The following is a 24886-nucleotide window of genomic DNA, read 5'->3' as shown; positions in this document are numbered from 1 at the left end:
CTTTTCAATTATGCTTGAAAATCTCTGACCTCTGTCACCATTCATTTAGTCATGACTGCAAGTTGCCTGTTTTTTAGTGGTTCACCATCAAAGAATAGTAGCACAAATCCACAGAGAGATCTCCCTGCACTGGAAAATAACAACCTTCAGTTGCAGTGACTTCCGTTTCAACACCGAGCTTGGTTTTGAACTAATGGTCATATTTTGTTCCCTCTGTGTTCCGGCATGGGTTTAAACATTTTTTTGAAGACAATCTGATTTATCCAACACGTCATAATTGGCCCCAAACTTTTCTGCTTGCTAAAGTTCTATTTAGAAAAACAATAAAGATGAAAAAGGCCTGTTACTTACAGGAATCCCAGGTTTCCCAGAAGGGCCAGGAGCTCTTTTTTTCCCCTTAGGACCCTAAAAATGTGAAGCACAGTTGTCAACTCATTGCTATAAAGTTAATTAAACTGAAGGCATAGAAAAGAACTCTGAGACCTGAAGGCTACAGCAAGTCCTGCCACTAACTAGCTGTTTATCATTGGGATTGCCATTTAACTTTCCTGAGAGTCATTTTCTTCATCTGTAAATGAAAGAATTTGACTATATAATCTATGAATTTCCACCTGGCTCCAAATTCTATGATTTAAGAATTTAAATTATAGTTCTAAAAAGGAACTGAATAGATTATTTAAATAAAAGTCCCCACTTCAGGCAAGGCCTTTGTCTCCCTACTGAAAGTGGTTAAGTACTTATTTAATTAATTCAGTAAACATTTCTTGACTATTAGGTATCAGGAATTCTGTTATGTGCTGGAGATGCAAAATCAAAACTCTTGTTCACAAGGCATTTACAGTGTAGTGAGGGACATAAACCGATAACCTAAAATGTGCTTATCTGGAAGCACAGAGAAGAACATACTTGTAAATCAAAGAAAAGATCTTTATTTCCCATGTAATTGCTTGTTTTTCCATGTGTGAGATATTTTAAATCATGATTGATTCAGCAGTAACGGTCTACCAGGATAGTTAGAAATTTGCCCTTGCAAATCATGCCATTATTCTGATGATATCCTAAAATTATTTTAAGAAGAAAAAGGTGTTAAAGAGTGACCTAGTTCACAAAAAAGAAAAAGAAGCATATTGCCATTACCAGAAACATTTCTCAGAAATCATCAAAAGTTCTCAGAAACAGGATAATTCCACCAAAATGAGATGTTAAGTTATTCAAATCTGAACACAGTTGTACTAAAGATTCAATTTGACAACAATGACAAAATAAACAATTTCAGAAGATGTTACATCTTCTGAAAATGAGCTTAAATGTTTTAAGAAGAAATAGCGTATATAATCAGAGAGAAAAAGGGCATTTTCTGTAAGAGATAAAAATCCAATTTTGTTAGAAATTCACAGCTTCCAACAGAATAACACTAAAGGAAAATTATGACTATGAAAATTATTTTTAATGTATATTTTGCTATTTGTAATGGTACAATTGTGACAAAATCTCCTTATTAAATACAAAAAGCGTAGAGTAAATAACAAAACAGTCTCTGCTGTTTTTAGATGTCAATTCAGGAAAGATTTCCTTATGACAATTATTGTCACCATAAGTAAAAGGAAGTAGGCTAGTTAGAGAAACGACAGACTTGCAATGGAGGTTTAAAATACATAAAGATCAACAAAGTGTAGAAGACTGGTATTTTTTTGAATTTGTGCATTTAAAAAAATCTTGCAGTTGGAATTGCTGGGTAGTGTTGTAACTGAATTAAGAGCCAAACATTACTCAATATTAATCCTACACAGAGATGGTCTGTTCAGTAGGAAATTAAAGATTGGGCCAAAGACAAAGAAAGTATGTTGTCATCTAAGGTGTTTGTAGATGATTAATTGAGTTGGTATCATAAAAAGGAAAAAAAAAATCACTCTTCCACCAATGCCCAGAGTTCAAATATAATAAAGCTAGAAGCATTCTACGCTATTTTCAAAATTAACTTACTCATATTATTTTATGTAAATATAAGTACCTCATAAGTCAACAGACTTCCTGTTCTCATAATAGGAAAGGCGAATGAATTTCATATTTATTCTTTAGAGTATATGTAAAATTGTGCTTTCTCTTTTGTCTGGCTAGCTTTGAAAAAATAGAACAGCCCACTTGAAATCAGATCCATTTAAAACAACGAATTCCATTCATTGGGATTGTACCACTTCATAGACTACAAGAGAAGGTAATCTAATTCTTTAGATAACAGAAAATTTTAAGTGCCATTATAGTCCAAACACTCATTTGTTTTTTATTCAAATGAAGCTGAAGGACAGTCATCACAATACTTTGTTAGTTCTAACTTTGTTAGAGGGGGTAGCTTTAAAGTACAAACACAGATTTAGAGAGTTAAGTCTTTTTTTTTTTTTTTAACCAAGAAATTTAAATTCACTAAAATCTGGAATTTTGCTTTGGGAGGAAAGTAAGATTTTGGCTTGAGTCTCTGTATTTGAAAGCCATTATGGGACAGTTCACTACATTTGCATTATAAAAGTCTCTAAAAAAATGTAGTGGTTTGCAATTGGTTTTAATTTGACTTGCTCCAACTTTTTCTTTAGAGTTTCCATAGTTTCATGTTTGAGAGACCAATTAATGAATTAGCTGGTTAAGTAAAATTAATATTTAACTTAATTTATAAAAGACTAAAAAGTAATAGAAGGCTTTTGTATAATAATGGGAGTCAGGAAATAAAGTTTCTAGTGTTGGTTCTGTTGCTAACTAGTTCTGTGATCTTAGGTAACTCATAATCCCTCTGGGACCTAAATTTCTTCGTCTGAAAGATGAGAGGGTTGTCCAAACGATTTTAAAGGGCATTTCCAAATCTAAAAAACAAATTTAAAGCTTTGCAAAAACAAGATGAGGGCAATTCCGTAGGATCCACCTGGCCATTCAAAGTGTCCCTAGTGAGTAACACATAGTCAGTGATTTTTCTTGTAGCAATCGTTACTATCTGAAATTCAAAGAGGCTTTTTAATGTAACCTCGGACTGTACACCAGCATTGCCCAAAGTGGGAAAAGAACTAATTCTCGTGGATTATACAGAATTTAAACCATGGCTCCTCAAGACCTTTCAGCTCCAATACCCAGGAAGAGCTGCATATAGGCTGGAGCTGCAGTTGTCTAGTAAGAATATTTTATTTTCGTTGGCATAATTTTAACAGATACTAAGAAACATAAAAAAAAATTTCTTCTTCCTGAGATACATCAAAAAAGGAAAAAGAAAACATTGAGAATATGAAAGTACTAATTGTAAAGGATTAGAAATTTTAGGATCAAACCTTGGGAGAGCATTTGCATCCTTAGGCACTTAATGCAAGTATAAGGAAGTCACATGAAAGTAGTAGTAGTGTTCTAGGTTCATGGTTTTTTCCACTACTTTTTCCAATTTGGGTATTAAAAATTCTAAGCGAATGAGACAACTGTATTCTTTCTTTGAATTTCTTTTTAAAATTAAGGCTTGCCTTCAATGGGATTTTTTAAAAAATAAATTTATTTATTTATTTTTGGCTGCATTGGGTCTTTGTTGCTGTGCACAGGCTTTCTCTAGTTGTGGAGAGCGGGGGTTACTCTTCGTAGCAGTGTGCGGGTTTCTCACTGCGGTGGCTTCTCTTGTGGAGCACAGGCTCTAGGGCACACGGGCTTCAGTAGTTGTGGCACACGGGCTCAGTAGTTGTGGCTCACAGGCTTAGTTGCTCCCGGAACAGGGCTCGAACCCCTGTCCCTGCATTGGCAGGTGGATTTTTAACCACTGTGCCACCAGGTAAGTCCCAATGGGATATTTTTATTTATTAGTCCTTATTTATTAAGGAGCCTGACAGTAAGTTACTAGGTAGTTGCCAAGACTATTTAAAATGGCTTTTGTGTGAATGAAAACCTATGTAATATCCGACTCAACTCAATTTTATTACTAACTCCCACAAATGGGAAACACAAGTATGGGTGAAGGCCGCTTAACAAATTAGGAGAAACATGGTCTCAAATTCATTACTTTTTATCAATCCTCACCTAATTTATTATTAAAATACAGTACATTTTCTAAAGAATTTAATTTTAAATCAGTAGCAGGTAAAGTCAGAATGCCATGAAAAGTAGGGCAGCAATGAAGTGATGGTACAAATTACAAATCCAGTTGTTACATAAGATTGAGGCAACGTTTATTGGTACATAGGGAAAGAGGTGGCTAAATTCAATAACTCAACAGATTTTTAGTTCTCCTGATAACAAATAATTGACTTGTGTTATGGAAAACAAATCTTTTAAACCAATTGTGAGTCTGTGTCATATAGTTAAACTATTTCTACCCCTACCTTACTACAGCAACTAAATAGGTATGACTGCTAAAATTTTGCTCTGCAGTGCTGGTTTTAAGGCTAGTTGGTATTTCTGCCTGAAACCCTAAGGAAGGACAATTAGTCTGGGACAACTCTAGGCAATTTTCTCAAAGCCAGAGTAGTCTGCTGGTGAAGGGAACTTTGGATGGCAGTCGAAACACACGAATTAATCAATAATGATGTTTTAGCACAATTATTGACAAACACCCTGTTTAGAGGCCTGTGGTGATTCTTGCTCTGAAAGAATAAATGATCATTTAAGCTACAATGAACAGCAACTCCTTGTGCCCCTGTTTTCTCAAGCCAGCAATAAGTTACAAATTGTCTTAAATGATTTCAACTTACTTCAGATCCTCTCTCTCCTTTTAGTCCTTGTTCACCCCGGTCACCTGGCTCACCCTTTAATAGGAGCCAAAACAGAAATCACATATAAAGCAGACACCAAATAAGATATGTTAACATTAATGTTTTTAAATGCCAGAATTACAAAGAATGCTTTCAAAACATACTGGGGGCCCTTGTTGTCCAGTGGCACCTCTTGGTCCTGGTATACCCATGTGACCCTATGAATAAAAAAGGTTATATTATTAGAATAAATAAAGACATGTGACTTAGAGAATAGAGTAGTATCACTTAAAGTGGTAGCAAAATGTTGCAAACTTCAATTTAAATATTATAGAGATTATGCATCTCTCTTGGAAAGAGTATAGAACATAATAGCCACTGGATATAATGATGACTGAGAAAGAGTGTAGAGTTTTTGTTTTTTTTTTTCCCATATAGGTTGAATGGTGGCCCATCAAAAGATGTCTATGCCCTAATCCTCAGAAACTGTGAATGTGATCTTATTTGGAGAAAAGGGTCTTTGCAAATATCATTAAATTAAAGATCTTAGAAGGAGATTATCTTGGATTATCCATGTGGGCCCTAAAGGAGTGATGCAGCCACAAGGGAGGTTGTTAGCCACCAGAAGCTGGAAGAAGCAAGAAAGGATTCTTCCCTAGAGCCTACGGTGGGAGCACAGCCCTGCTGATATCTTGCTTTTGGATTTCTGGCCTCCATAACCGTGAGAGAATAAATTTCTGTTGCTTTAAGCCACCTGGTCTATGGTAATTTGTTATGGCAGGCTCAGGAAACTAATAGAGCACATAACGAAGGAATAAAGAGTTTGAGAACAAATTTCTTTTATCAACCCTTTTCCAGTGTACTATGGTCTCCATTTTTACAAACTAAGGTCACAGCCATTTAGATAGTAGATTTACTGGGCTTAAGACTGGTAGTCGTTACTGCATATGCCAAGACATCAAGTGATTCTGACTTCAGCGATCTGTCGTCACCCCAGTTCTCCTAGGAAGGAATGCTGGCCTACCACATTTTTACACCTTTCAAGTGTGTAAACAGAAACTAGCAACAAACTAGGGGCATGTCAGGTGAGAGTTATGTAGGAAGAATTCCACACGTAATCTCTTTTATCCCCTTCCCTACTGTCCTCTTCACTTCAGATTCCTTTCTTCCTGTGTATTACAGAAAGAATGCCATAGGAAGGACAGTTATTAGGCTCATCTCCTTTTTCTGGGCTAGGAGAAGAAGGGATTACATACTTAAGGCTAACATACTTAAGGCTATTTATTCTCACAGAAAGATCAGTTGAAGCCTTCTTTGTTTGCATTCTGTGAGGCAAATGTTCATGGTTTTAAGATTCAACTTCCTGATAAAGTAAATGAATCCTGTTTAAGGGAGAGAACAGTTGCAAGACAGAAAGGTTATTTTGGAAAGCTTTCTATATAGCACACAGCCATAACTAAAGAGAAGACGATTACTACACATGACCTTTACCAACAGAACATGAACAGAGTCAGCAAAAGTAACAGAATCAGGTCAATCAAGAGGGAGCTTTGTTCAAGTAAATATGATTATTGTAGGTCACTTATTAACCCAGCTCAGGAGAGAAGCAATTGGTGAAAAGCTGGGGTTACAAAGTGAAGTGAGAGTAAGCATACTGAGTAAACTACAAAACTTAAAACCATCATGGCCTATTATGGTTTTGCCACCACTCTATCTGTAGTTTTACAGAGACCTTTTTAGAATGATCATAGATAGCCAACGGCCTCTCTTGGCTTTGTGATGTTTGGATACAAATCTTACGAAAACCAAACTTGTTTTCTAGGAGCTTCACTGTAATTCCTTTGGTCCTTTCCACCCCAATAAAAATTGACAGACTGTTTTTCTGCAGTGGTAAAAATTATAAATATTAGGTCTTTTATAATATTATTATAAAGCTACGTGGGCAAGATTACAGGAAGTGACTGATTTTTCCTGATGATATTAGTGGTGAGATGAGTTGGATGGCCAAGGGGAGCTTGGAGAGGATTTTATATGGGAAGTGATAATAAGCTGAATTTTAAAGGATGAGTGTTCCAGGCAGTAAAGTAAAAGGAAGGCGTTCTGCAGAGGAAACAGCATAGGAGAATAAATGGAGGTTGATGTAACACAACATGTTAAGTGGAGAATGGATTTGAGAGGGCTATGACTGGGGATAGGGAGTCTAGTTAGTAAGCTACTAAAATAATTCAGGCAAAAAACGATGAAAGCCTAAACTAAAGTGGGGCAAAGTGGATAGACTCCAGAGGTATTTAAGAGGTGAAATGAAGTGGCCAATTGAAGTTGAGAAATGAGAGGATAGAGAAAGGAGAGAAAGAGGAGGGAGAGGAGGGAGGAAAGTGAAAGCAACAGAGACAGAGGGAGATAGAAAGAGGGAAGATTCATTTACTAGACATCCGGATGTCTGGTGGTACTATTCACTGAACTAAGGACATAAAAAGAGGAGGATCAGATTTGGACAGGATGATGATACTATGGTTTGGGACATGCTGTGTTTTCTGTGATGATGTCCAATAGCTATTTGGATATGTATGTCTGATGCTAAGGAATGAAGGCCAAGTGAGGATTTAGTTGTTATTTTATTGTATGCAAAAAATTCTATGACCTTTGCCAAACCAAAGTAAAAAGGAGTTTAAGACAGTACATAACTTATTCAGTGTATTTCTAGGGCTTTAGCTCAGTACATAATTTATTCAGTGTATTTCTAGGGTTGGCTCACATTAGTTTAGCCTGACTTAATCTGTGTGTTTCTGCTCATATCTTTAAAAAGTGAATGTTGACATTATAGTATTCTTATTCATACCATGTCCTCTGACTCTCTCTCAAGCCTCAAGTGAATTTATCTTGACTTATGTGATGTATAGTTTTCTGGATGGCAGCGATTTCACTATATCTGCTTTTACACTGATTAAATATTCTTATCTTGTGTACGTGATGTCCATGGAGTCAGGGACTGTGTCTTGGGTGCCCCGTGTTACATTCATAGCTCCCAATCCATAGTAGATACTAAAATATATGCTGAAGGGACCAGAGATTTAATTATATGTAACACATAAAATGTGTCATATACAATGATGCCTAATAATGATTTACTGATGATAATGAGCAAGACACTTTTGTGATTTTCACTTTCTTCAAGAGGAAAAAAGAACACAGGATGGTGGGAAGGATTACAAAATGTCTTGCAATTGTTCGTAGCCAAATGGGAACAAAATTTTCATTACCCGTTCCATTTTTTTTTTTCTGCAAGAGGATAATCATTCACCACAAGAGTTTCACCACAACGGTAAGAATATTTGTGAACATAAAAGTGTTTTTAAAAGCTTGGTGATTATTCAACCATAAAAAGGAATGACGAATTGACACATTCTACAACATAGATGAACCTTCAAAACATTATGTAAAGTGAAAGAAGCCAGACACAAAAGGTTATACATTGTATGATTCCATTTATATGAAATATACAGAATAGGTAAATCAATAGAGATAGAAAGAAGAGTAGTGGTTGTCAGAGGTTGGGAGAAGGAAAGTAACTTTAATGGGCATGGGGCTTCCTCTTCAGGGTGATGAAAATGTTCTGGAATTAGGCAGTGTGTGATGGTTGTACAATATTGCCAATATACAATGCTAAGTGTCTCTGAATTGTACAATTTAAAATGGTTAAAACGGTAACTTTTATGTTATGTGCATTTTAGCACAATTAAAAAAAGATTGACAATAATTCTGACCATCAGTTTACTAGAGTGAGATGATAGTGTCTACAATGCCCATATAGAAAAGCAAACATTTAACAATATCACCTAAAGCTACAACAGAATAATCTAACTCTAAATAAAGCATGGTTCCCCTGTATGAATCAAACTTGTGCTTGGAAAAACATGGAAGGGGACAAGTGTAGGTATTTCGTGACTTTGAGATGTCTAAGCAATAAAGTTGCTGTGATTGTCTGGCACTAAATGGCTTTTTAAAATAGATCTATCAACAAATGATAAAATGACTCCTAAAGCCTAAGGAATAGGATGGAATAAGACGGAAAGGAAAATGTGGCTCACACTAGCTCATGAAACATCCACAATTGAAGACTTAATCAGGACTATTTATGGAATGAAGAAGGAAAAACAGATTCCATAACGAGCCTAGGGAAAAGTTTTCCTCTGATGAAGGATTTCTGAAGAATGTATGACTATCTAGAAAAATGGGGGCAGGATTTTTCTTTTCCTAGCCAGGTGAAGAGATTCTTTTCTTCTCCCAATAGAATAGTTAATTGTTTGTTTGCCAATAGATTCGCTGATGTAGCTACTGACTGTAGTTGGTAGAGGCCAAAAGAAGATACTATTAGAACCTGATTTTCCTGAGACTGTGTGGAGAAGTTATGCACAGAAAAAGTTAAAGAAGTTTAAGAGACTTCTCAAATTATGCTGGAAGCAGTGGGTTGGTTTCTCAACCCCAAGAAAAGCTAATTTCAAGTAAATCTATTTGGATTCCTTGCATTAGGAAACACTGTAGATACAAATGTTATGTAAATTGGAGACAGAACACATAAAACCTTCTAAAAAATGTTCCTCTGAAAATAGAAAAAAATATAAGATGGCCATACCCAGAATTTCACAAACATTTAAAACCACCTTCAACATTTGTTTCAAAGAGAGTTTTGGGAAGTGAAAGTTGATTTTTCAGATTTCAGGCCTGAGATAAATCAGTGTATTAATGATAATTATCTACCTACCAGCTTGTCCCTTCAATCTGGCAACCTAAGTCTTCATTGCAGACATGATCACAGAAATTTTACATAGAAAGGTATATGTTGGATCAAATAACCCATCAATTCATTGTTAAAAATGAATTATGTTTACATACATATTATGTACTATTATGTACAGGGCTCAAAACAAGACACTGTACAGAAGGAAAGAAGTCATATTCAGGACTTGCCTGGTGGCACAGTGGTTTAGAATCTGCCTGCCAATGCAGGGGACATGGGTTCGAGCCCTGGTTCGGGAAGATCCCACATGCTGTGGAGCAACTAAGCCCGTGTGCCACAACTACTGAGCCTGCACTCTAGAGCCCAGGAGCCACAACTACTGAGCCTGAGCGCCTAGAGCCCCTGCTCTGCAACAAGAGAAGCCATGGCAATGAGAAGCCCGTGCACCACAATGAAGAGTAGCCCTCGCTCGCTGCAACTAGAGAAAGCCCGCGCACAGCAACGAAGACCCAATGCAGCCAAAAATAAAGTTAATTAATTAATTAATTTTTAAAAAGTCATATTCAAATTGAGAATCTAAGATATCTTCACATTAAAAATAATTAGCAAAAACTATAGTAGCAGAAGATTGTAAAATATTTGTACCGAACGACTTCCATCAACAATAAATACTATAGGACTACAGAAGAGGGAAAGATTGCTGTTAGTGTAGACAGGGGAAAAGGGAGTTTGAATTAGATTATAAAGGACAGACAGGATTTATGTAAGTAAAGATTAGATAATTTTTTGAGCAGGCAGAGAATGTTGTGAGTGAAGGAATAAGACAAGAACTATAGGGAGAGAGTTAGCAAATGACCATTTTGTTTAGCATATGACATTATAAACAGAAAGGGACGAGATATAGGGCAGGAATACAGAATACGCTCAACACAAATATGCTAATAAATAATGACACTGAATAAATTCTATACATAGCCTAATATAATTTGAGCTGATAAAGCTGGTCTCTTAAAATCCTTCTAAGAATCGAAGAGGATAAGAATTGACATAAGAATATAATGGCATTTATCCATCCATTTGACAACTCTTTTAATGAATTTCTATTATATACCAGGAACTCTGTGTTCTAGAAACTGGGGATATAATGATGAAAAAGACAAGAGTCTTATTCTCATGGATCTTATATTTTGTTGGGGGAATACAGATGACAAAAAAACCCCAAGTGTATAAAAAGGTGGTAAGATAGCATTAAATGTCATAAAGTAAATAGAGTAATGAGATATAAAGTGACAGACAGAAAGGACAGTTAGAGAAGGCCTCTCAGAAAGTAACATTTCGGTTGAGAGCTGAATGATGAGAAGAAGCAGCAGTGGAAGGAGATGATGGTAATTTTAGAAAGAAGGAACAGAAAATACAAAGAGCTTCTTCTGGGATCCAAAACATAAGACATTACTAATTATCTCAATGATGCTTATTTTCATTTGCAACTGAGCAGAACCACAGAGAACCCTATTCAAATTTAGAAGCAAGGTGTGAAATTTACAGTAATTACCTTATATCCCTCTGCTCCAGGCTCTCCTCTCTCTCCTTGTTCCCCCATTGGACCCTACAGAGACCACAGGCAAAAACAATCAATGGGTCTAAGTATTTGTGAATGCAGATGATACAGTTAATGTGGAATATTTTTTCCCTAAAAATATGAAACCAAATGTACAACAGTTTGTTTAGTTCCACTAAATAATTTCAAAGGATTGTATTTTAGTGACACCAAGAACTTCATAAGCACTGAATTATTTAAAGAGAATCTCATAATGCTTCTGCTAGAAAAAATATTGAAAAAATGAAGTCCAAACAATGTGAATTTTCAGATGAGTAAAGTATGTTATATAAGATATCAAAATAACTTGCATTTTTACTTAATGTTAAAATGATTGGAAAAAATTTAAGCAGGACCAGTCACTTAATTAATTCCATTAATTAGAAAATATTATCTTTAATCATCTTTTAAAAAGTATCTAATAGCTAATCTTACTTTACCATTCTTCATTAGAAATTATATTATTTATTCTTTACTCTGTGAAATTCTAATTATTAAGGTATAAATTAACCTAAAAGAAATTACATTTATTCATTTTAATCCTTAAGGCAGAAACTAATAAACTTCTACTTTTAACTTTTTCTAAACATTCCTAATATAAAATCTTTGATATGATAAGATGTTCAAATTATCTACTCTAAAATGTGCTTGAAAAATCAATTATCACATATTAGGACCTACTGTTTGAAAAGAAACTTAAATTGAAATTATTAGCAAAATCCCAAAATTTATTATGGACCATTGATGGATAAATTTTAACTTACTCCTGTGTGGATAAAGATATTAGACATAATGTAAAGACAATAACCTCTGACTCTGCTTTAATTATTTAGAATATTCTTGGATTAATTTTCACACCTACTAGATAAAATGACCATTGTTATACTAGACTTTTAATACATTTATTATATTTCAGTGACATTCTTTGACCCTGGAATACCGGAATCTGGGGAAAACAAGCACTACTATGCTTCACTTGCCCACATTTTACCATTTACTTAAAAAAAAAAATTTACTGGAGTATAGTTGATTTACAATGTTGTGTTAATTTCTGCTGTACAGCAAAGTGACTCCGTTATACATATACATATATCCACTCTTTTTTAGATTCTTTTCTCATATAGGTCATTACAGAGTATTGAGAAAAGTTCCCTGTGCTGTACAGTCCTTATTAGTTATATCTGTTTTATATACAGTGGTGTGTACATGTCAATCTCAGTCTCCCAATTTATCTGCCCCCCTCCCCCTGCTTTCCCCCCTGGTAATCATAAGTTTGTTTTCTACATCTGTGACTCTATTTCTGTTTTGTAAATAAGTTCATTTGTATCAATTTTTTTAGATTCCACATATAAGTGATATCATATATTTGTCTTTATCTGAATTACTTCACTCAGTATGACAATCTCTAGGTTCATTCATGTTGCTGCAAATAGCATTATTTCATTCTGTTTTATGGCTGAGTTAATATTCCATTGTATATTTCTGCACAATTTCCATATTTTTGTCTCTCAGAGGTTTAGAGAGACTAGAATACATTTGATAAAGAATTTAAAAAGTATCATTCCATCTCTTAATGATTTATTTCCTAAATTTACATAAGTTTTTGGGTAACTTGGAATTCTTTTTCTTCAACTGAGGTATACTTGATATACAATATTATGTAAGTTTCAGGTGTACAACATAGTGATTCACAATTTTTAAAGGTTATATTCCATTTATAGTAATTATAAAATGTTGGCTATATTCCCTGTGTCATACAATATATCCTTGTAGCTTATTTATTTTATACATGGCAGTTTGTACCTTTTAATCCCCTAAACCTATCTTGCCTCTCCCCACTCCTCCCTCCCCACTGGTAACCCCTAGTTTGCTCTTTATATCTGTGAGTCTGCTTCTTTTTTGTTGTATTCTATTCACTATTTTGTTTCATTTTTAGATTCCACATATAAGTGATGTCATACAGCATTTGTCTTTCTCTGTCTGATTTATTTCACTTAGCACAATAATCTCCACATACTACATATATACACACATACACTATATATATACACACACACATGCTACATCTTTATCAGTTCATCTGTTGATGGACACTTAGGTTGCTTTCATTATCTTGGTAATTGTAAACATTGCTGCTATGGACATTGGGGTGCACATATCTTTTCTGATTAGAGTTTCTATTTTTTTCTGGATATATACCCAGGAATGGAATTGCTGGCTCATATGGTAGTGCTATTTTTAGTTTTTTGAGAAACCACCATACTGTTTGCACAGTGGCTGCACCAATTTACATCCCCACCAACAGTGCACAAGGTTCCCTTTTCTCCACATCCTCACCAACATTTGTAATTTGTGGTCTTTTTGATGATAGCCATTCTGACAGGTGTGAGGTGATATCTCATTGTGGTTTTGATTTGCATTTCCCTGATGATTAGTGATGTTGAGCAACATTTCATATGCCTGTTGGCCATCTGTATGTCTTCTTTGGAAAAATGTCTATTCAGGTCTTCTGCTCATTTTTTAATTGGGTTGTTTGTTTTTTTGCTGTTGAGTTATATGAAATGCTTATATATTTTGGATATTAGCCCCTTATTGGTTATATTATTTGAAAGTATTTTCTTTATTCAGAAGGTGTCTTTTCATTTTGTTGATCGTTTCTGATAAAGAATTTTATATATTCTTATTAGATGAGTTTGCCTCTATATGAGTTGGCTTGATTTTATCAGAAACACTCTAGAATCTTTCCTGTTTCTAAAACAAAGTATACCTTTCAACCATCTCCAAAGAGTCAGATCAAAATATCAGGAGCGACTATATATTTTGATTCTTCTGTTTTAGGATTCTTTTATCCTATATTATATCATGTGAAATATGGAAAATTTAACCAATTATATTTATTTCTGTGAACTAGGCATTTTTGTTTTACCCATTTAATTTACATATAGCCTTTAAGATTGTTTTAATCAAACATGAACAGAGAGACAGTTATTCAGATAATCAAAGATAAAATAGCTACTTTAAAAAAATCATGGTTACAGCTAGTCTTTACAATGTTTATTAGAAGACTATAGACTGATAATCTTTAAAGAACAGTGGCTCTAATAACCGGTTAGATGAGTTTTGAAATCATTTGGTAACTGTGTATAAACTACTATAGGAAAGGATACAGATCAGATTTTTAAAAATCCGTTAGAAATAAATCTGAATTTGATGTATAAAGAAGTATCTGCCCTAAGTGTCTAGAGTATGTGATTTTTTGATAACCTCTGTAAAAAAGTTGTTATCATGCATTTAATGCCGCAAATTAGATTTGGAAAGTTACTGTTTTAAACTTCTATACTATGCTAAGGATCTTGACCTGAATATAAAGTTTTTATATTTAGATAATAAAATTGATTATATATTTAGATTATAAAATTGCAGATTACTGCAAATAGTGCTCTTGTATAAAACCATGTTATAAAAGTAACTAAATAAAACTCCTTGAAAAGATGTAATTGGTATTGTGAATCTATTGTAGTAACTGTGTTTTATCTTAAAACATCAAAATAATTTTAGGAAAAACCTACTGGTTCACCTCGAGGCCCAGGTGGTCCTAGGACTGTGTTATCTTCTCCTGGATAACCCTATGATGAAGATGATTTATAAACAAAACTAAATTAATAAAATAAACTTTGAAATACGAAGACTATTATTTCCTAACATGTTATAAAATATGCAATCTGGTTTTATCTTTTTTAAATGAAGAACTTTTATCTACAAAACTTAGCACATGATAATTTATACACGGTTGTAATTCATACATGGTTCTCTTTGGAAGTGTCATTCTGCTTTAATTACATAAAAAGCACTTTACTAAAAAACAGACACTTTTCTCAGTGTCTGTTTTCCAATGATACTACAAACGAAGAAGAGTACTGCTGCAGTTATTCTTAATTCATAAAAATTTTACTATAAATGTATATAGTCATTTAATCTATAGTCTCACAATCGCTTTCAGTAATTAATATTAGTTTTACAAACTTTTACAGATTGCAAAGTACTATAACATATATCATTTCACCTCAATCTTGAAACAACCTATCAAAGACTTTTTAATAATTTGTTTAAGTTTTTGCCCCTTGATATTTATTTTTCTTCTAGAATTTATAATACTTCCCAAGTTTAAAGTGCCTTTTTTATTCTTTGAAAATGTTTCCATACATACTTTCAGAAAGAACACATGAATTCAATGTTTAATTTTATGATAAATAAGTCAATATATTCATACACACCTTTTCTCCTTTAGGTCCTGGCAACCCAGAAAGTCCTGGTTGACCTTCATGGCCCTAACAGAAGGACAAGTAAGTAGACAGTCTCCATATCATTTGTATGTGCTCTACCTAATACCATCATGGCCACACTATTAGATATTGCACTATTCTGAAAGAAGAACAGGATTCACTCTACAGGGGCATGAGACCTAAATATGTTAGAAAGGTTTATCAGGAAATTTCATCTACGTTTGTATATTTGGGATGACATCTTCATGGAATGTTTTTATAAAAATATACACTTCTTATTTCCAATTAGAAATGCTTACCCTATATCCTGGAATTCCTGGTTCTCCAGAAGTTCCCATCAATCCTAAATGTCCCTAAAAACAAAGTAAACGTTAGAAAGAAAACAGACAATTGTTTAAATCATTAACCTTGTATTCCTATTATTTAAAATTTAGATTTTTAAGGTATGATATTTTACCTAGTCTGAAATGGGAAAACAAAACATAATTCTCCAACTTTCATCTTATTTTACTTCTGAACCACATAAGTTCCACAAAAGTATGTTTCTTTGGTTTACTTCTGGTATGAACATCCTTAATCATATTACGATAAATACTTTAAGTTGCCAGACTGCTGTAGGCTTCCAGCAAATTCTTGGAAATATAGTTTGTATCTGTCAAAGTTTGTGGTAAACATGCATCGCTAAATACTAGAGAGTGAATTCTGATAGTTTTTAGTATTGTTATGATAGGATCAAGAACTCTGTACTCACTGCTAGTTTCAGATGCTTTGATGAACACAGTTTCAGCTCTGGTCAAAGTTGTTAAAATAGAATTGGTTGACAACTTATGTACAATATTTACCCTATTAATTACTCTTATTATCAATATCACACAGATGAGGAAACATGTAAGTTAAAGGCAAATCTGTAAATGTTCCTAAACTACTGAAAAGATAACTCAGACAACTGAAAAAAGCAAAAATAACACTCTTAAAAATGTCCTATCTTTCATATTATCAAAGTTTCCCTATCAACTCTCCTATTTGAGTCCCAAAATAAATAGGAGATAAGGAAGTTAAGGCACAGAATAAGTATGTGACTAGCCAAATACCACACTAACCAGAAGTTCTAATCAATGTAATAAGTAAGGATAATAAATATGAGGAGATGATACGATTATTTACCTAAAGAACCCTGAGAATCATCAAAATTCATTCAAATGAATATAAAGTTTTAAAAAAAGGTATTTTACACAGCATAATTAGAAGATGTAATAGAAAAAGGATTACCTTAAAAACAACAAAATCTATAAGAAGCTAACAATGAACCTAATAAGATAGATGTTAAGAACAGAGATAAAGGAAATAACAAAACTTTATTGAAGGATATACAAGATAAAAGTAAATAAAAAGACATATGGTGTTTCTACAGTGAATGATTCAATATTAAAGGAACTTGCTAAGTTGATTCTGAAGTTCACATGAAAGAGGAAAAAGATCATAGTAAGAGCCAAACTTTTCAGAAATATAAATTATGAAGTATTTTCCCTAATAGATCTCAAATGATACTGTAATGATACAGTTATTTAAATGGTGTGGTACTGACCTAGGAACACACTAAAAAATCGAGAAAAGAAGTGAAAACAGACCATTATTTAAGAGTAGTTTACAGTAAGGGTAGCATTTCAGAAAAGTGGGAAATAGATTGTTTATTAAGTAGTATTGGGGCTTCCCTGGTGGCACAGTGGTTAAGAATCCACCTGCCAATGCAGGGGACATGGGTTCCAGCCCTGGTCCGGGAAGATCCCACAGGCTGTGGAACAACTAAGCCTGTGTGCCACAACTACTGAGCCTGTGTGCCACAACTACTGAAGCCCGCACACCTAGAGCCCGTGCTCTGCAGCAAGAGAAGCCACCACAATGAGAAGTCCACGCACCACAACAAAGAGTAGCCTCCGCTCACCACAACTAGAAAAAGCTGCGCACAGCAACAAAGGCCCAAAGCAGCCATAAATTAATAGATAAATAAATAAATAAATTTAAATAAATAAATTTAAATAAATAAATAGTATTGCGACAACTGGCTAAGAATTTGGGAAAAAGAAAAATTAGTCCTTTACAACTTATATCATAGCAAACAAAATAAAACAATAACTCTGTATGCTTTAAAAGGGTTAAGGGTAAAAATAAAGCTATAAAAATATTAGAAGAAGGATATGGAAGAATACTTTTATGCACTTTATGTAGGGAAGTCATTTCTAATGAACAAATAAAAACCTAGAATGTAAACAAAAAGACTGACAAATTTGACTGTAATAATTAAAACCTCTGTCCAGTGAAAGATACTATAAACAATATTAAAAGATAAATGACAGAAAGGGAAATATATTTGTAATATATTAGCAACACTTTAACAAAAGTATATTATCTAAATTATGTAAGGTATTATTGAAATTAAGAAAAAGACAACAACCTAACAGAAAAACATGTAAAGTGCATATGAACAGGTAATTTCTAGAGAAAAAAATACAAATTAGTTAGTTGCAATCAGGAAAATTGTAAGAAAGAAAATGAGACACACTTTTTCATTTATCAGATTGGCAAACATCAAAAGGATTAATATGAAGTATTCCTGGTGGTGGGCATGTAAATTTGGTGAAACCTCTTGGGAAGGTAGTTTGGAAAGTGTCAAAATTTAAAAAGTGACTATTCTTTTCAGAGAAAATCCAAAGTAGGAGCCTACTTTGAAGACAGTACTCTTTGGATCAATTCATTCTCAAGTTTATTAAAAGTTAATTACATTATCTCAACATAGTAAAGCCCACATATTACAAGCCCACAGCTAACATCATACTCAATGGTGAAAAGCTGAAAGTATTTCCTCCAAGATCAGGAACAAGACAAGGATGCCCACTCTCACCACTTTTATTATAAATCTAACCAACGAGGTAAAAGACCTGTACTCAGAAAACTATAAGACACTGAAGAAAAGAAACTGAAAACAACACAAACAGATGGGAAGATATACTGTGTTCATGGACTGGAAGAATTAATATTGTTAAAATGATCATACTACCCAAGGCAGTCTACAGATTTGATGCAATATCTATCAAAATACCAGTGGCATTCTTCACAGAACTAGAACACACAATTTAAAAATTTGTATGGAAACACAAAAGACCCCAAATAGCCAAAACTGATTTTTTTTTCAAGATTTTCAGTTTCAAGACTGCTTGAGAAAGAAAAACAAGGCTGGAGGTATCACACTCCCTGATTTCAAACAATACTATACAAAGCTACAGTAATCAAAACAGTATGGTACAGGCACAAAAACAGACACATAGATCAATGGAACAAAATAGAGAGTCCAGAAATGAACCCATACTTCTATGGGCAATTAATCTATGACCAAGGACTCAAGAATACACAATGGGAAAAGACAGCCTCTTCAATAAATGGTGCTGAGAAAACTGGACAGCTACATACAAAAGAATCAAACTGGACTACTCTCACACCATGCACAAAAATACATTCATTAAAGACCTGAAGACCTGAAATGTAAATGTAAACGTAAGACCTGAAGCCATAGACTTCTAGAAGAAAACATATGCAGTATGTTCTTTAACACTGGTCTTAGTAATATTTTTTTTGGATATGTATCCTCAGGCAAAATAAACAAAAGCAAAAATAAACAAATAGACAATATCAAACAAAAAAGCTTTTGTGCAGCCAAGGAAACTATCAATAAAACAAAAAGGCCACCTACTGAATGGGAGAAGTAGCAAACAATAAATCTGATAGGGGGTTAATATCCAAAATATACAAAGAACTCATACAGCTCAACATCAAAAAAACAAACAACCCAATTTAAAAATGGGCAGATGATCTAAACAGACATTTTTCCAAAGAAGACATACAGATAGCCTACAGACACATGAAAAGATGCTCAACATCACTAGTCATCAGGGAAATGCAAATCAAAATCACAATGACATATCACCTCACACCTGTCAGAATGGCTATTATCAAAAAGACAACAAATAACACGTGTTGGTGAGGATGTGGAGAAAAGGGAACCCTTGTGCACTGTTGGTAGGAATATAAATTGGTGCAGCCACTATGGAAAACAGTATGGAGGCTCCTCAAAAAATTAAAATTAAAAATAGAACTACCATATAATCCAGCAATTCTACTCCCAAGTATTTATCCAAAGAAAATGAAAACACTAATTAGAAAAGATATAAGCACCTCTATGTTCATTGCAGCATTGTTTACAATAGCCAAGATATAGAAGCAACCTAAGTGCCCATCAGTAGATGAATGGATAAAGAAGATATGGTAAAAATATGCTATGGCATATTACTCAGCCATAAAAAGAATGAAATCGTGATATTTGTGGAAACATGGATGGACCTAGAGGTAATTATGCTAAGTGAAATAAATCAAACAAGTACAGTGTGCTATAACTTATATGTAGAATCTAAAAAAACAAAACAAATGACAAACAGAAAACAAAAACAGAGTTATAGATACAGAGAACAAGTAGGTGGTTGCCAGAAGGCAGGGTGATGGCAGGAGGAAAGACATAGGTAAGGGAGACTATTTTCCAGTTGCAAGATAAATGAGTCACAGTTATGAAATGTACGGTGTGGAGAATACAGTCAATAAATATGTGATATTTTTGTATGTGCAATATTGTAACTAGACATAACTAGACATTGTGGTGACTGTTTTGAAATGTATAGAAATATTGAACACTATGTTGTGTAAAAGGAACTACTCTAGTGTTGTAAGTCAATTATACTTCAAAAAAAAAACCCAACTCATAGAAAAAGAGATCAGATTTGTGGTTAACAGAGCTGGAGGGTAGGGGATGGGAAACGGGATGAAGACAGTCAAAAGGGACAAACTTCTAGTTCTAAGATAAATAGGTACTCAGGATATATGTACAACATGATAAACATAATTATCACTACTACATGTTATATATGAAACTTAAGAGAGTAAATCCCAAGAGTTCTCATCACAAAGAAAAATATGTATTTTTTCTATTGAATTTTATATCTGTATGAGATGATGGATATTCACTAAACGTATTGTGATAATCATTTCATGATGTATGTAAATCAAAGCATTATGCCGTACACTTTAAACTTATACATGATATATGTCAATTATATCTCAATAAAACTGGAAAAATATTTAAAAATCAATCACATTATATAATGTTTTTGAATGCATAAGCCAAAGATAGGAAAATATTAGTAATTAAAATAAAAGAAAGTAAGAATGACCTGGAATAGCAAGATGGCAGTAAGGAATGGAACACTTAAAATGAGCCTGAGGGAAGTGTTCCTCAGACAACAGATGGATTACGCAATGCTCTCCAGAAGGCCTTGGTGAAAAGTCACTTGTGACATTCAAATGGAGATAGTGAATACATACGCATTTTGTAAATAAGTTTATGAAATAGTCAAAAGACTAAATTGGATAATCTCTTAAATATTTTGCAACTCTTCTGCTGTGACTTTCTGAACAGGTCCAAATATATTAGCAATATAATGTTGCTATTACAGGTTCAAAAGCATCATGCTACCTTGTTTCCAACATCATGTAAAATTCATACAAAAGATTAAAAATTAGTAGATGTTTTGGAGACTTACCACAGCTGGTTAGAAAAATAATCTCCAGATAAGCATGTGGAGTCCAAGCATATAAAGAAAACCCATTTTCAAGTAATTTTCAAAGCAATTTGTCAACCATGACAGCATAATTTTATACAGATATTAAATCCTGATTTCAAGTACAAGGCATATATACTTTCCTACTTAGGAGTTATAATCTGATTTTTTAAAACCTTATTTCATATTTTATTTCCATTTTGAGAATTTTTTCCCCCTTTCCTCTTTCATGTCCAGAAACCACTAAGCCATTTAAGTACTGTGGAATGCTTACAATTCTCCACATCCCATGGAGGTAGATTATTTTCAATGGAACTATTGCTTTCTCTGTAAAATTAATCAAGGGACAGAGCCTTTAGGACATGGATACATTTCTTTTCCATCCACAGTGAACTCAGTTCTGGAGACAAATCAAATACTGACCACAGCACCTCTAGTTCCTCTGGCACCTTTAGGACCACTTTCCCCAATTTGTCCAGGAGCACCTCTGCTTCCAATTTCTCCTGTGGGCCCCATTTGTCCTTTATCACCCTGTGGATGCCATTAGTAAGAGAGAAAAGTAAGAAAAAAACAAACTTATACTCAGATTAATTAACTATATCATATACCTGAATGGCTCCAGAGGATATTCTGTAAGCAAAATTCTATAAATAGTAACTTTGCTTTAACTTAATAGTACTACAGACCACCACTGACAATAATAACATACCATCGCTACCTAGCTTACCTTAAAGATATAATTAAAAGTAATTCTGGAAAAAAGAATATTAAAAATTTTGGCCAAACAAGCAGGGAAGATATGGTGCTCATGTTGAGTTACAAATAAACCAAGTTTATTATTTTGAAATTTGTTATGCATTTATGTACGAATGCATGCATGCATGTATTTATTCCTGACATGAGAAAACACAGGCCCTATGAGAAATCTGTTTCTACAGAGAATTTCAATGCCCCAAAGATCTGTCTAATGCAAAAAGGCTCTAGTGTGCAGTTCTGTATACTCAGTATCATCACTTACTTGGTTGGAGTTTGTGTTTAAAAATCTGTAACGTTTTTGTATGATTTTACATCCTTCTGAAAACTAGTTACCTTCTGTTTTCCAATAGGCTAACTAATCATTCTCTAATACCAAAGTACAGCAGCTTTTAAACATTAAATGTTATAATTCATTTTCTGCATGTTGGAACCAACCTGTTCTATTATTGATAATCAAGTAGATACAAAGAAAAATTAAACAGTGATCACAGTCAGGAAATTTTTGGTTATTCATAATAATTCACAGGCTTTCCCAAAGACACAGGCTGTTGTAAGGACCTGCACTGTCCTTCTTGTAAAATCATTTAGACATAACATTATGTTTGATGAAAAGACACTTCAATATTGGGCTTATTTTCATGGGTAAGAATGGCAACTAAAATTTACCTCATTCACTTTTACCTTTTATTATCTTATACTGCCCCCAAATTATGAAAAAGATGGACTAGGTGCATATTCACAGAAATGACAGATCTGATTTTGGGAACTAGAATATGGTGTAATTTGTAGTTAATTATAGTAAATATATTCAAAACTGTTGTAGTACAATGTGAAAATCATTTTTATGTCTCACCAATACTTGAACAAATTATTGACTCTATCCAAGGATGAATTATTCATTATATTGTGCTAAATTCTACAAAGGCATCACGTTTTCTTAGTAAAATATAAAGGAAGCAAATAAAACATATTGTTTTGTGTTTCTTAGTTAATGTATAGGAAAGATAAAATCAATCATTAACCTTTTCAATTTGGAAAAGTACAATTAAAACAAACCCAAAAACAATTCTAATATTTCTCTCCCCTAAATATTTTACTAATGTTGTTACTAAATAGCACAAATGGTATATGGTATTTTTCTTTTCTCTCTTTTCCTGTCCATGGTATACTAAGGTAAACAGGAGAAGAAAAGGCAAAGATCTTTTCGGAAACTACAAAGTAGAAAATTTGACTTCAGATAATAAGTAATAAGGTAATAAGTACTCCTAGGTGGAATTAAATATTAATTTATACAAATGTGCCTTTTAAGCCAAATTTATCGTTCTTTATTGTTTTATCTCCAGTGCAAATAAAAACACCACAGTATGCTATGGAGCTCTGGGCACGTCAGAAGAAAGAAAACCAGCATAAAAAGACGTAAAAAAAAATTACCTTCTTCCCTGGACGACCTCTTTGTCCTGGCAGTCCCACTGTTCCTTCAGGTCCCTGAATATCGAGTATGAAAAAGGAAATACATTGTTAAAGATAGGACTAGAAAGAATGTTTAAATACTTATATCACATAATCACTGAATTGAACACTAAGTAAAAACAAGGGTTACTTCTTAACAATATTATGTTTGTATAATTATTTTAAAAGAGGTCATGATGATTTAGAAGCCCAGCTGTTACTAGTGAGTAAAGTTCACATAAACAAACTGGCCAAGATAGACCAAATTAAACTGTTCTTAACTACAGAGGGAAAACAACTTGGTTCTAGTACACCCACTGAATTAGCGATAATGTAATTAAAGTTAACACAAATGCATCCATTTCAGCAGTTCTATGAGCTAGTATGGGTTCAACATCTTGTTGAATGTATAATACTATAACATATATCTAACATACTGTCAAGGAGAATCTTAAAACCTCAATGAAGTGTAAGATTAAGCAAATATTATTTGATCTGTGGAAAAAAAAGGAGAGAGGGGGAATACATGGAGAGAAAAGAGACAGTCATATCAAACTGTTTAAAACAATATTTTCACTTCAGTATTTTGTTTAGACAAAAGTAGACTAAAAGTTTTCAATAAACACTTTATTAAAGTAAGAAGTGGCTAAAATATTTTAAATGTCATGTGAATTTGCAGGTCAGCAATGGTTAGGCTTAAATGAGATCCATAGTAAGCCAGACTGCAAGTTCTAAAATAGCTAATAATTAATCATAGCATTCCTTGCATTAGTTGGAAATGAAAATGGAAATTTCAAATTTGCGTCCCAAAGCTTGGCAAACTGCAAAAATGATGCAGACAAGAAATAAATTGTGGTTTACCACTGTGCTGCGGAGGCTCTTGATAAATATTTGTTGAACGAATAAACAGATACCTAAGGAAATGAGTCATGCCCTGTGCTCCTGAGCAAATGTTCTTCTAGCTTCAGAAAGTCCACTGAATTTAGAGGCCAAAGTGGTTAAGTTCTACTGCTGTAGTTCTAGCTGCATCCAGAGGTTGAAATGATAGTTGCACTAACATGAGACTTCTTTGTGGTTAACGTGGACTTTTTAAGAGAGGCTGATTAACATTCATAGAGGTTAATGATATGAGCATTTAAGTCAGACAGCTGTACTTTCATGTTCTGGCTCTGTCACCTAACGGCTATATGACCATAAGTAGACTATTTGACTTCTAAAGTCCTCAGTTTCCTGTTATATAGCAGGGATATATTAATACTTCTTCAAAGGGTTACTAAGATTGAATGAGATAATGCATTCAAAGCTTAGAGAGGAATAGACTTATACTGAAGAGCTCAATAAATGTCAGTTCTCACTAATTTCTGTTGTCTTTTTAAAGTGCATTATGTAATATTTAAATATATATAAATATAAATATATATAGAAGATATTAAAAGGTGTAATGAGCACCCATGTACCTACCACCCACTTTAAGAAACAGAAGCTACACACACACACACACACACACACACACACATACATACAACTGTTAGCAGACACATCACCTTCCCCCCTCACTCGGGTGCAACAATTGTCCTCAATTTGTTTATCATTCACATGCATTTCTTTTTTTTTTTTTTTTTTTTGCTGTACGCGGGCCTCTCACTGCTGCGGCCTCTCCCGCTGCGGAGCACAGGCTCCGGACGCGCAGGCCCAGC

The 24886-nt window shown here is 33.8% G+C and overlaps 1 protein-coding gene across 1 annotated transcript in view; it reads right to left on the bottom strand.

The window, feature by feature from the left end:
* COL24A1 (collagen type XXIV alpha 1 chain) overlaps positions 1–24886 on the bottom strand; it is a gene marked incomplete at both ends in the record, with an annotated part of 398127 nt that overhangs the window by 64372 nt on the left and 308869 nt on the right. Inside the window, 9 exons of the mRNA XM_082834714.1 lie at positions 352–405; positions 4707–4760; positions 4871–4924; positions 10997–11050; positions 14611–14667; positions 15316–15369; positions 15624–15677; positions 21408–21515; positions 23172–23225. Coding sequence (XP_082690840.1) covers positions 352–405; positions 4707–4760; positions 4871–4924; positions 10997–11050; positions 14611–14667; positions 15316–15369; positions 15624–15677; positions 21408–21515; positions 23172–23225 — 543 coding nt within the window. The remainder of the gene's footprint in view (positions 1–351; positions 406–4706; positions 4761–4870; positions 4925–10996; positions 11051–14610; positions 14668–15315; positions 15370–15623; positions 15678–21407; positions 21516–23171; positions 23226–24886) is intronic.

The sequence above is a fragment of the Leucopleurus acutus genome (genome assembly GCF_964270905.1).
Source record: "Leucopleurus acutus genome assembly, chromosome: 2".
Classification (NCBI taxonomy): domain Eukaryota; kingdom Metazoa; phylum Chordata; class Mammalia; order Artiodactyla; family Delphinidae; genus Leucopleurus; species Leucopleurus acutus.
This window is presented reverse-complemented; position numbering and strand designations above follow the sequence as displayed.